The following is a 12930-nucleotide window of genomic DNA, read 5'->3' as shown; positions in this document are numbered from 1 at the left end:
AATCAGGAATCTTCTATGCGTGTGACCTCAAGGGTTCGAACCTAAGCCGGTAGTATAGGAACGACTTCCTACACTAATCGATGTGACCATCTAGCAATGGTACCCGACGTCCGAATAGGCCGAATATATGCGAAGCAAATATTCTGGAATCCTGAACTATGGTTACTGTATAATTCAATCCCTTTGACTCTTAATGCCAGGATGACTTAGAGCTCACTGTCAACCCTATAATTAGTACATCCATTATGTGATTAACTTTAGATATCCCGTGACTCCTCACTGGGATTACCCTGGCCAAGGTTTTGCTAAATTAATCACAAGATATTATTCCTGTTTCCAGGAGGGGTCAATTCCATCTTGACTCACAACTGACTACGCAAGTACTTGACTGCACCCAGTGACCTTCCGTCACTGAATTAGAAATTCAGGTAGTCCGGTACCAAAGTACAGTGAGTTGCTTGCTAGTCACAGGTTGCGGTCTCAGGTCAGAGGGCCAAACTTATACCCATATCCACTCGGAATATCTCTCGACAGTAGAGCATTCCGGAATTGGTCACGTTCAGTGAAATGTACTCCTACACTTCACCTGTATGGCATACCAGTGTCTCCACACTCCTTGGTTAAGAGGACAACCAACGTATATGTCACACAACGACCTAATCTCGATAATGTTGTCGTCCTAGTAACAACATATCATTTGGTCGCGAACAAGTTTAAGGACTCAAAGATAAATCCTCCTTTATCATAACATAAGTCCTAAGGACTTCATCATATAAGAGTTCATTTGAAGATGAAATGATGAATCATGCCAAATAATACTTTATTAATTTGTCAATTTATTTACAATATTCAATCATCAATATGCTGACGATTGACATTTAGGATACAATTCCCAACAATAAGCACTCTCGGATCTCTCACTGAAGCTCTTGCTCTGAAAGGTGTCCTCTAACTGATAATACGGCTATGGAAGGGCCCATCCGAATATGCCGACAGCAAAATCCGACCTGTAAGATGTTCCGAGTTGCATAGGATAGTAGCTACTGGAAGATGCCTCAGATGCACCATATCCGTATCCGTATGAATCATTGGTTGTCTGTGGTGTATCTATATGTATCATAGGTTGCCTGTGGCTGCGGATATTAAAATTCAATATACAACTTGGAACCTGATACGTCTATAGATCCTACTCCACGTGCGAGGTCATCTACAGCGGCATTGTGTCCTCCTGAATGACTTACAGGAGTTCGTCTCCTATATGCAATCGTATCCTTGCGGGCTCTACCAGATCGTGTACCGTGGTCCCTATTCTGTGTAGTATGTGTAAAGTGGAACTCACCAGTGAATCGAATATCATCCTGCGACTGTCTCATAAATAGTGGTCTCTTGTCCACTCTCTTCTTGACCGAAAGATCCATAACTATTAGAACTGTCATCGCTGCTGCTTTTGATCTTTGAATCTGAGTGTACTGACTTCTCAACACTCTCCATTCGAACTGCAAGTGCTTTTTGTTTTTCTTTTATAATGTGCTGGGTAGCTGTCTTTTTATCCTTCGTGCTCCTCTCTGTCTGGCTATGCTGGAAGGATATGTTGCCCTCCTGACCGAGTCAACCGGGTAGTATAGTGGCTTCGTCTAAGCATCTCTCGATCATATCTTTAAGATGATGTCTCAGACAAGGAGTCATGTGGTGACTGGCTCTCCTGTGACTGTGGCTGTGGCTGATCAGCTGAAAGAACGTGTGGAATATTGCGCTTAGCCCATTGTCCTTCCCAACACAAACCTGATGCTTATTGACTGTTGCAGTGTCAATCCGGTTCGATTGGCTGCTACAGTGTCAACCCGATTTAGAACTGAGTTGACTCGATGCAAACCGGCCGGTTTCGATTCACACCGAGTCTACACCGAACCGACCTGGTTCCGGTCGGTCAGTGACCGGTTCCGGCCGGTTTTGTATGGGTTTCGACCGGTATGGGGAGGCCGGAACCGATAGAAATAGGCGAACTAATACCGGCCAGAACCGAAAGTAATAGGCGAACCAACCCAATTTTACACCGTGTCGGTTCGGCACTGCCCGAACCGGGCAGTTTGGCAGTCCTTGAAATATATAGTATTCTAGTTTTGTATTGACTCAGGTTAGGTGGGGTTTGGATTAGGGATTTAGTGAAACAACTCTAATCCATATTCGAAATTGGTCATGTTTTTGAATCCAAATGATTTTTGTTCGTGTTGGGTTGATTAATTTCGAATTAATTCAAGCGGGTCCATCCATTCTCCATGCAACCTTAATTATGTAGTAGGATAATGATGGATTATATGCTAGGATGTCTTGCTTCAGATATAGCAAACTAATGGTGTGAGGACCCGTGCAGGCATGTGTTTAGTCCCACATCATTTATTCGATGGATAAATCTTAGGTACTTACAAAGGAACACCCAAATAATATCTTCTAGCTAACTATTTTAGGTGAGGTCCTGGGTTGTTACAAATGGCATCAGAGCGGACCAGGCCTATAACCTATGTGAACTAGGAGACACTGCGGCACGGATCCATTGAGGCTGACCACGAGCTGATCGTGGTGCTTGTGATTAGATTTGAATGGATTTGCACCATTAGCCCGACAAGGACATCGGGATTTAAACAGAGGGAGCATGTGAGGATCCGTGCAGGCGTATGTTTAGTCCTATATCGGTTATTCGTTGGGTAGATCTTGAGTACTTACACAGAATTAGGTCGTGGATTGTTATAGATGAAATGCACAAAAGCATGTGGCCTATGTAAATAGGCTCCAACTATAATATGGTCGAAATCTCATTACACTATATATTTTTCTGTATACACAGTTCGTCATGATGCCTCTTATTTTATTTTTTGGTCTGTCTCATATGTAGCCTCTATATGGTTTCATCTTTGTCATACAATCTCATATTAAGTTTGTCATATCCTCATCCCGGATTTTGTCTCATCATCCGGCACATTCGTGTTTCATCAGTAAGAGTGCAGGTTTTAATTTTGAAAGGCCTTTAATTCTTAGAAAAGCATTGGTTTAACTTATTCTCACACTTGTAATTGCACCTTCATACTTGTCATATACCTCCGAGCTGATAATCTCATTCTCTTTCTTAGGCATATTTTAGCTCATCATTCTTTTGCTTGCTTGAACAAATCATAAGCTGACCATGTCTTCATTTGTCAATATGATATCTCAAGTGCTTTTTTTTTTTTGGCAGCTTCCGTTAGGAATAAATAAATAATCTGCATCACAGAGGTTGCTTACGTCTCTGATTTTTGACGTTAGCAGTTCATATGAAATAAAACAGCCATCCGGTTCAGAAGTGCCAGTTGATCTTACAGATTTAGGTTGCAGGAAAACAGAGATGTAGCTTGTATTTTTCAAAAACCACAGTATTTGTAGAAATATTGGGGTCATGTATGTGATCCATGAGCATTTAGAATTCTGCTTCTATGTAAAAACTTCCAGTTATAGTAACCAAATCAGTTGCTTTTGCAGCGGTTATACGGCTTTGACTCTCTTGCCACTGGCGAGCTAAAGTTTTGAAATACAGTAATGGCTTACGAGCTGTTAATAAATGCAGCTGGGTTCAGAAACCAGTTCATTCGGGTTTAAATAAGCTGAGATCAAATAATATTTTAAGGTCTCTTTTGTCCACATATGGAGCCGTAAATGGAAAATTGCCGTTAAAAAAACCGTGTAGTCGGAGAGATTTAAGCGAATGAGTCCAGTTTAATCTTGAAGATTGCTACCTACAACTAGAGGTGTGAAAAGCCAAGTTTGAAAGAAATGTCCGAACGTTGTCATGAATTGAAGCGCAGCTGTCTGGACGAGAAACAGCTAAATGGTAACGTTAAATGCTATGTTACGAAAGCTATTAATTAATAATAGAAAAAATAGAATACCGTTATTTTAATATAAAAATGATGATTGACCGCTCATGAGACTTATCCGGTGACCAGTTTTTCAATGAAATTACCAACTAAATAAAAATCATCTCAAGGAGGTCGGTCTTGGGTGGCATCATTGGGTATATTAAACATGGCCCATGATGGAGAGAATTTTTCCCTCAGATCCAACATGAGTAACCTTAATCAAAACTTTGAAGCGTTAGAACTCAAAATCTGTTAAAGACACCGGACACAACAAACACAATTTTCTGCAATTTTGGCGTTTGTAAAAATTAATCTGTGATGTTAAAGTGAACAGTTTGCCACCACATGTCAGAGGTATTAATTATAAATTATTCCCGTCTTAAATTTGTTTATTTGAAGTTCGGGTAGCCATCCTGATCTATAATGCAAAAGATAAAATTTGCCGCCACATTTTTCTTTTTTCTAAAATATAAAATTTATCTTTGAATGTATTAAACAAACGAACGCTTGAAAAGCAAGTGTTCTGAGGTTCATTTTTTTTATTAAAAAAAAAAGAAAAGAAAAAGAAAGTTCCAATTGGAAAACTACACGCTGGATCGACCTTTACGGATGCAAATGGGCTAGACCATGATCAAACTTTTACAGTATATTGGGCCAGCCCTATGGACTACTTTGATAACTTAGCCCAGGTCCAGCTCATTCGATCTCACACACAGAGTCACAGAGGGGTACACAAGATGGTCATTGCAAGACGAATCGTGACTACGAAGGTCTGAACTCATGCCAGCCCTTTTGAGAAGCTCTCACCGCACTGCAACAAAGCCTCCCTCTACCTTCAACCACTTGGTGTTGGCTCTAATGCATTCCTATAGATGCTGCACCAATTCTTTCCGTAATTCTTTTTTATAATTGTCACCATATCGGGCGCCACCAGTCGTACCAGTAAGCAAATGCAGCGATTGACAGAGCCGCAGCGGCAGCAGCCGAGGCATGCCATGCACACGGTGTCAGCCTTTCCAGAACAAGCCCACTCTCCTGCATTGCCCGCTGGCTTACCTGGAAAGCAAATTCAAGGCCTTCTCTTTCAAGCTTAGCCATGTCCTCGACCGTCGCCTTGAGCTTAACAGCCTTTGCTATTGCCTCGTACTCCTTTCTGCTTCCACTCTCAAGGAAAGCTCCCATTATCCGGCCTTGGTCGACCCAATATGCACCAAACCTCCCACTGGAAAGATCACCAAAGTGGACGACTTCGCCAACGTTATCCCCATAGAACTGCCAAGATAGTGTGAAGACTCTGGAGTAGAAGAATGGCAGATAGTCGAGGTCGCCAGTTTTGCGAGGTGCCATGATCGCAGCCACTGCATGCCTTGCGGTCTTTCGTGCAGAGTCGACATGCTCTAGTCGCCGGACGTCGTTGCCGAAGAGTTTGATCGGGAATGCAGCAACATCACCAACAGCATACACGGAGCTGTTGCTAGTTTGCATTCGTCCATTCACCTTAATGCCACCTTTATCCATATTCAGCTGACCTTCAAATAGACCGGTGTTTGCACGGATGCCGATGCCCACCACAACCATGTCAGCAGGAAGGCGTCTGCCATCTTTAAGAACCACTGCTGTCACCTGTAGCAGGGCCAATCAGATAAAATAATTACTGCTAGTGAGAGCAGTTGAATTTTGCAGGTGCCTAAATTGTCGATCGATCCCTAGACAGTGCCCACACTGGACAAATTATTCTTCTTTTATAGTGGGAAAAAAAAAGGAAAGTTCAGTTAAAAAGAAAATTTTGAAATATAAAACCTCAAATATAAGATAATTTAAAATCAACTGGCGTAATCTAGGTCTAAAAAGCTTTAAACATAATAGCTCCAGTTTCTCATGAAAAAAAAAAAAACTAAACATCTGTTCTTCATAAAGAAAAAGATAATATTTTGCTTAATAATGTGGTAAGCAGTGCTACTATGATGCATATTACATAGAACTGAAGTCCAGGAAGTTAATAGCTAACTGTCTGCATAAGATCATATGCATGCCTATTTATAAGCAAAGAATATGCAGCTTCAGACTTCCTAGAATCAGCAATATAAACATTGTAAAGCCTATTGTGTTGAGAATATTCGCATCTCTATATATATCCAATATTTATCAAGATTTAAATGGAAATGACCTTTTTCTATTATCATTTCCCATATGCTGTAAAATCTGCATAGCATTCAACTTTGTACTAACCCCACAGTGACCTAAGTCTTGATTCTCAGGCTAACATTCGGATCCAGGTTCCGGTCAGCAAAATTGCATTTTATGATGGTTTCCATATGCTATGTTTGACCATCTCCTCAAAATCTAAGTAGCCCAAAGCAAAGTTCATCACACTACGACTTTGTGGCTTGTGTGGTGCTCGATGCCGAGCAGCATTCATCATGCTGTTTGCTACAGGATCCGGATACACCAACATTCTCAAAGTATAAAGTTTAACTAACTGCAGCCGAGATGATTAATAGAACAAGATGTCACCTTCCTCCCTGAGTCATTTTCAAATGATGTCAGCACTGTTCCTTTTATGAAATTAACTCCCATTGACTTGTAATAGTCTTCATAAAACAAAGCGATCTTTGGTGTAAATAGACGACCCACTGTAAACACGGCCAGGATTCTAGTCAGATTATGCAGTGTACTCGGAATTGCAAAGGTATACGTCTAAAAGGGCGACTGCTGAAATGCATTTATAATAAAAGTACGGCAGAACACTAAATACTTACTGCAATGCTTCCCAGGGAAGACCCAGGTTACTTTTATTTGATTTTTAACTAAAGCTGCTGTGCATTCCATGCCAATGTAGCCACCACCAACGACAACAGCATTTCCGCCAGTACAAGAGCGCATTACATCCACCAGCCTACTTGCATCAGCCAAATTGCGTAAATAACACACATTTTCAGCATCAGATCCCCTCACTTCAAATTCTTCGAGCTTTATAGCCTACAAGGTAACACTGGCATTATAGATCGGCAAGTATGGCTCCGGATATACTGCTTAAAATTTTAAATTCTTTTAAAGTCTCTCATAGAATTATAACTGATAAGAATTTAATTATACAAGAAAGAAATTAGATTCAATACCCGAGCACCTGTTGCAATGATAAGAATCTTGTAACTAATAGTCTCCCCAGTTGCCGTAAGCAATGTCTTCCGTGTCACATCAGCAGACTTTACCTTAGTTCCAAGAACAAGTTCGATGCCTAGAAAAGCAAGGCCACAACTTTGCATTTAGAAGCTCCTAGTAATGAAAAAGAGATATCGTATTATTTATAAACATTATGAGTTGGCAGGTACAATATCAGGAGAGTCATAGCAAAAAAGCAAAAGATATTGGAAATTGATGCATTGATGTGTAAGAGTCGGCAAGTGTAAGCTCAATCTGGGTCAAGGACAAAGGTATAGCGACATACTGGTGCAGAGCCAATGCTGTGAAGCATGCCAGACAGGTAAGAAAATGGTAAAATGGAACATTCGTGCCATGCTTAACAGTCTCTGCCAGTCTGCATCAGTCCATGCCATTTTGTGTTGGTCCAGCACCCACAGGCATCTATTGATCTAGGTTGGCATCAACTCATTTTGTTGGCCACAGCTTGGCATGCGAAGAGCATGACCAGGCACGAAACAGTATTATGCCGTGTCATCCCATGACTGGCATGGTAAGGCACCCGCTACTTTAATTTCTAATTGGAATAGATAAACATTGTGGGCATTTTGGTAATAACACTTTTTTTACCTTCAAATATGTATATGGAGAATAAGATTCCACAGTTGATACAAATTGTGAAACCTTAGGTTTATCGGAACCCTTCAAACTAAATTCTGCTTGATGTGTAGGATAAAGTAAATAATAATTATCTGATGCTTTGCTGACCCTACAATTACTGATTGGTGGGTCCTAACCTTTGGCCCTAAGCCCCTACCCACTACAGAACATTTTATAGCTTAAATTTGAACAAATGTAGTTTTTGACCAAAAATAGGCAATATAGGTGAACAATCAGAAATAAGAAGACAAGAAAGGCAATCTAATTCCTGCATATATTATGTGTCATATGAGGAAGACATTTATCCATGGATTTCCAAATTGAATAGAACTAAAAAGACAATGCTTGCTCTAGCCACTGCATCCCAACCAAACTGCACTGTATCCCCCACCCCCAATCCACATATATATATATAGGAAATGTACAGAATTACAAGAGCAGTAACAACTTGTCTTACTGACATCCCTTCCTCAGACCCTACATCAAAAATACACCCAAATTTACAATTCTATAATAACTCCATTAATGGTAAAGAACTGCTACTGAACCTAGAGAATAGAGAGGAGGACCGAAATGTACCTGATTCAGTTCTGCTAAAACAAAAGGTGGCGAACCATGCCGATTCAGGTTTTTAACTTTGAATTCTAAGATCATCATGCAAGAATGCCAATGCACTAAATCACGTGCCTATTACAGTAACATAAAGTACAACAAAGAGAGTCTGCTTCAGGTTCTACACACCCAAATTTTATATCTTAAACATTTGGACGTTTATATCAGTACGTGCTTACATTTATATATCATTCAAACCATAAACATGATACAGCACTATTGAGATTCCTCAAACATACTAATATATTATCAAAAATATTATTTCAGTCGCGTGTATATCCTGCAGGTTATTTTCTGTTTGCCAAGTTGATTTACATGCTAAGAAATTAAAGCACACGAAAAAAAATGCTATTGAAAACAATGCCAAATGAAAGAAACAGCAACTGGAACTGAAGATCTAGGAGAAATCAAGAAATCTTTACCATTCTCCCTATACCATTTCGGTGTCAACATCTCCTCATTGGCACCTACACAAGTATGAAATGATGGAAGGCGTGCAGGATCTGCAGGTAACGATAGTGTAATATCAAGTCCAAGTATGCAGAAAAAGAAGTACGAAGATCATATTATGTGGTATAAAGCATTAGCACTAAAAATAGAATCTACTACATAAGAAAAGTAAAAATGTGGAGTTCAATTCATGTTATCAGTGAATAGTAAAACAAGACAGGCTTTTGGATGCTAAAGAATGCTGGGTGCCATTTGAAACTTTAGTTTATGCGTTGGTAGGCAAATAGGAGAAGAATGTCGCCACCACCGCATGTCAATTTCTAGGTAAAACAAGTCTTCATTCAGAGCATCAAATTGACTTGAAGACCTAGGCAATTCTTGATATAGAATACTCTACAACTGGACAATATGCGAAAATTGAACAGAGATATTGAGGACATAGAATTACAAAATGCTGGACAACAAAGAGTCAAGACTCAGCTAGCCACTTGAGTTGATTTGTAAAATGACTGAGCTTCTGAGCTCCATAAATCAGCTGAGTCTCAAATAAATTGTCACAGATTTCAACTCAGGGGCAGACTCCAATTTGAGTCGGTGACTCACTGATTTTTAAGCTATGATCATCACTTGATGAAACTGAAAGTGTAACAAGATAAGGTGAATAGAAATTTAAAACAAAGACATTGATGATGTGCTTGTGTAGGAAAAGAAGAGAGTATGCTCAATACGGTGGATGAGAAGCATGCATATTTGATATGGGGGAAATAAAATCTGTTTTATATGTTTTATCAGCATATCAATTTCATTAATAGTGAACCAGTGCTGAATCGACACCTTCTGGAAGTAAAAATCCTTTGCTCAGTGCAGGCCGTTCATAAGGTGCAACCTGCCAGCAACACAGAATTTAATCAAGAAAATCCCATGTCAACAGCAAATGGAATGCACAGTCAAATAAGCAAAAAAGTTACACTATTTTAAAGCTTGTTTTATTCAGTTATATAGTCACCATGATTGAAGTTTAAGCGAAACACATGTATCTGGTGCTTCTTATGATTGAATTCCTAGAATATGAGTCACAAATCTAACATCATTATTTGGTGCTTCTAAGGTTCTCCTACGTTGATAACATGATAGTATCAACAAAGGCATTTAGCTCTTTCAAATACATAGCGTTTGTAACTTTTATGAGTTTATCATTTTATATATTTGTTGTTAAGCCCGACATATATTTTTGATCCTTTCCCTATCAGCTTAAGCTTTTAGGATCAATTAATTAGTTAACATTGTACTGGAGCTTAATTTTGCTGGAGTTAGGTGAGTTCGAAACCCCTCCAGTTCTGTTATTCAATCATCCAGGTTATCTGTTATCCTGACTCTGGTATGACTTGACTTAGTTATCCCTCCACGTGCATGGTCCAGGCCACACGCGCAGGGAGTGTTGCTCAATATACATTCTTGACTATTTCTTTATCAGCTTAAGCTTTATAAAGTCATTCAGTTATAGCATTTAATTATACTAATCCGATTGGAGAGAAAAAAGAATTGTCTCAACCCGTTCAACTCAAATTTCTCAAAAAAAAAATTAAAAAAAGATGAAAATTTTGAAAAAGTAGGGTATACATCCCCTTTTCTTTCATTGCTAATCAATTGATGATTTAATTGATAATCACAAAATTGAGGTACATAGCCTCTATTTATAATGGAGATGTCTGCTCTTGCACAATTCAAATCAAATTCTTCTCCTATTTGTAATAGGACTCACTTTCCTAAAATAGATATGACTAGTAGAAAAAAGCTAAAATTTTAGAGAAGATATATCTTGACTTCTACATTAATTTTGCTTTCAATTGCTCCACCTGATTCTTCTTGGATTAGGAGATGCATCCGGTCAATGTATTTTCCAAAAAGAAAATATTCGGTATGACCAGTCCAAACAACGAAATTTAGGCCTGGTCGCTAGGAATGTAATCCCTCTTAGAGAGAGGCGCCATGGGATGTGATTTCTATTAGAGAGAGGCGCCATGTTGTAGATCTCGAAAAGTTATTCGATTTCAAAAGAAAATCATCTCAATCGGACATTGTATGACCAAGTTATGATCTCCAAAAGTTTGGCACATGATTCGTCTTCCCAATGTGACAGATCTCGCTTCTAGACCCTATCCTGCCCTATCCATAATGGCCAAAGTGGTCTACATCAAGTATAGTATTAACTTCTAACTATTTAGGTTTTTCTTTCTTGACAACAATATATAACTTGCTTTAGCATGCTGATTCTCCATCATCATTTCAACAAAATGTGGTTAGTTATAAAGCAAAATTCTATGTTGAGAAGACTCCAATAAAACAAAAAAGGGTTAAGCATTGTATCTTAACATGAAACATCAAAAATAGTATAGATGTGTGCCTTAATGGTGCTTAACATCTAGACATGTTACACTTTCAAATGAATCAGTATAATTGAAACATTTGTATTATAGCTCTATAATAGTCCCCCAATCTTTAAGATTGGAATGATTTTTATTAAACAGATTCAACTCAGCTTTCTAAAGCAAGAATGGGAACCCTCATCTCTTTCTTAGCACACTATGATGCCTAGAATGCTCAGAGTAGGCCACCACTACTCATCAAAACGTTCTAAACCAAATGAATCTCTCAGCAATACAAACATGTAATATCATGTGATGTCTGCCAAAATGTGATAGAGAACCAACAGTTCTTCAAATATCAGCTCAAACAACATTAAAGCATCCTCTCACTTCACATGTTGATTCTCTTCACTGTTAGTTTTTTTTTTTTTTAACCAAATCAACAATCTCGCAAGAAGACCCTTAAATCAACAATCTCGCAAGAAGACCCTTAAAATGTCGAATTACCAAAAGAACCCACATTCACCAAATCCAAGAGAAGCAGACAGAAATATAAGCTATTAGGTGTTCGAGAAACTGTCAAATAGATCGCATTCTAACCAAACGCAGCAAAGAAAAGTCCTCGTCCTCCATAAATCCAAAATCCCACACCAAAACCTTTCGATCATCGAATTTTCAAGCAATTCAGTTTGCCGAATTCCAAACAACAGACGAAAACTCCAATCCAATTGGTAGAATCACCGTTCAATAGATTAAAATCAAACAGGAACCCAAGGTTCGAACAGCTGAGGCAATAAGAAAAGGACCCGAATTGGGAAGAGAAGGAATGAGAGCAGACTGACGGATTCCTCGGAGATGATGCAGAGCTCGCCGTGGGAGATTCCTCGCCGTACGAACTCGAGCGCCGCGTAGCCGGCGGCGACTCCTCCGCCGAGTATCACGTAGACGAAGGCTCTCCCCATCTCGGCGGGCTTTCTCTTGCTTTCGCCCTCGCTCGCTCGCTTCCTTCGGCTGATAAGCGAATGGATATGGAGTACTTATTTTGACCCCGGAGGCTGCTGTGGCTCGGATCTTGCTGCACTCCAAGCATAGCTTCCATTGCTTCGGCAAACTCATTCTTTGCTTTACTGGGAAGGCATGAATGGAAGCAAATTTGCTTCAGTAGCCTTTTGCAAGGTTTTATTTTTGGAATTTTTGTTTCCATTTATTTACAATTTTCTATTAAAAAAATCGTTATTAATTTTATTGACTACAGTGTGGTGCTAGATAGAGAACAATATTTCTTTGTATGGAGAAATAGCAAGCTAAATATATTTGAAAATATTAGAGTTATACCAATGGCTTGATTTTTTTTATTTTAACTTTTGATTAATGAGATGAGTTCCTGCATAATATATAATAGCATCATAAGACATCAGTAAAGGCTAAAAAAGATGGTCTCAAGTGCAGTGGTCTCATTGGGCATGGACTACTATATGAGTGCCCAAAGTAAGGAATTTTATATATGTTAAGAAAAAGAAAAGAATACCTACCGATCGGTGGTGGAAGGATTCTTAAAGCTAAAAATCAAGAAAAAGAAAAGATTTATAAAACCGAGCATCCATGCGTTTTTGTGTGACATGGAAATAAAATTCTGGGCAGTCATTTATTTTTAACCATCATATTAAAGATTATACTAAAAGATTTTAGTGGTAAGATACTCAAGACATGCATTTCACATTTATATATATAATGTCATGACAAAAAAAAAAAAAAAATCCAGACTCCACTTTTTTTTTTGTTCACTATGCAGTTCTATTATTGATTCTCTTTGA

At 38.9% G+C, this 12930-nt stretch overlaps 2 protein-coding genes across 6 annotated transcripts in view; one reads left to right on the top strand and one right to left on the bottom strand.

The window, feature by feature from the left end:
* LOC103702000 (pantothenate kinase 2-like) overlaps positions 1-3522 on the top strand; it is a 36374-nt gene extending 32852 nt beyond the window's left edge. For both annotated transcript variants that reach the window (XM_088701890.2, XM_088701888.2), the window contains one exon: positions 3230-3522. The gene's annotated coding sequence lies outside the window, so the exon portion shown is untranslated. The remainder of the gene's footprint in view (positions 1-3229) is intronic.
* An 872-nt stretch (positions 3523-4394) lies between these two features.
* Positions 4395-12289, bottom strand: LOC103701999 (monodehydroascorbate reductase 2, peroxisomal-like). 4 transcript variants are annotated; one of them, XM_008784257.6, is made up of 7 exons: positions 11959-12289; positions 9585-9636; positions 8723-8803; positions 7007-7125; positions 6647-6866; positions 6402-6520; positions 4395-5510 (listed from the first exon to the last, which is right to left on the bottom strand). In XM_008784257.6, the coding sequence occupies exons 1-7, from the start codon at positions 12076-12078 to the stop codon at positions 4800-4802; spliced, it is 1422 nt and encodes a 473-aa protein (XP_008782479.3). In that variant the 5' UTR covers positions 12079-12289; the 3' UTR covers positions 4395-4799. The 4 variants fall into 4 exon arrangements, with proteins under 4 accessions (XP_008782479.3, XP_088558018.2, XP_088558019.2 ...); XM_039127056.3 differs by having other exon boundaries at positions 4617-5510; positions 7007-7163; positions 11959-12125; XM_088701892.2 differs by lacking the exon at positions 9585-9636 and having other exon boundaries at positions 11959-12276.
* Between the last annotated feature and the right edge of the window lie 641 nt (positions 12290-12930).

The sequence above is a fragment of the Phoenix dactylifera genome, chromosome 7, assembly GCF_051530095.1.
Source record: "Phoenix dactylifera cultivar Ajwa chromosome 7, Ajwa_hap1_PhDact_Kaust_v1.1, whole genome shotgun sequence".
NCBI classification, from domain to species: Eukaryota; Viridiplantae; Streptophyta; class Magnoliopsida; order Arecales; family Arecaceae; genus Phoenix; species Phoenix dactylifera.
The sequence above is the reverse complement of the archived record's forward strand: the minus strand, read 5'-3'. Positions and strand labels throughout refer to the sequence as shown.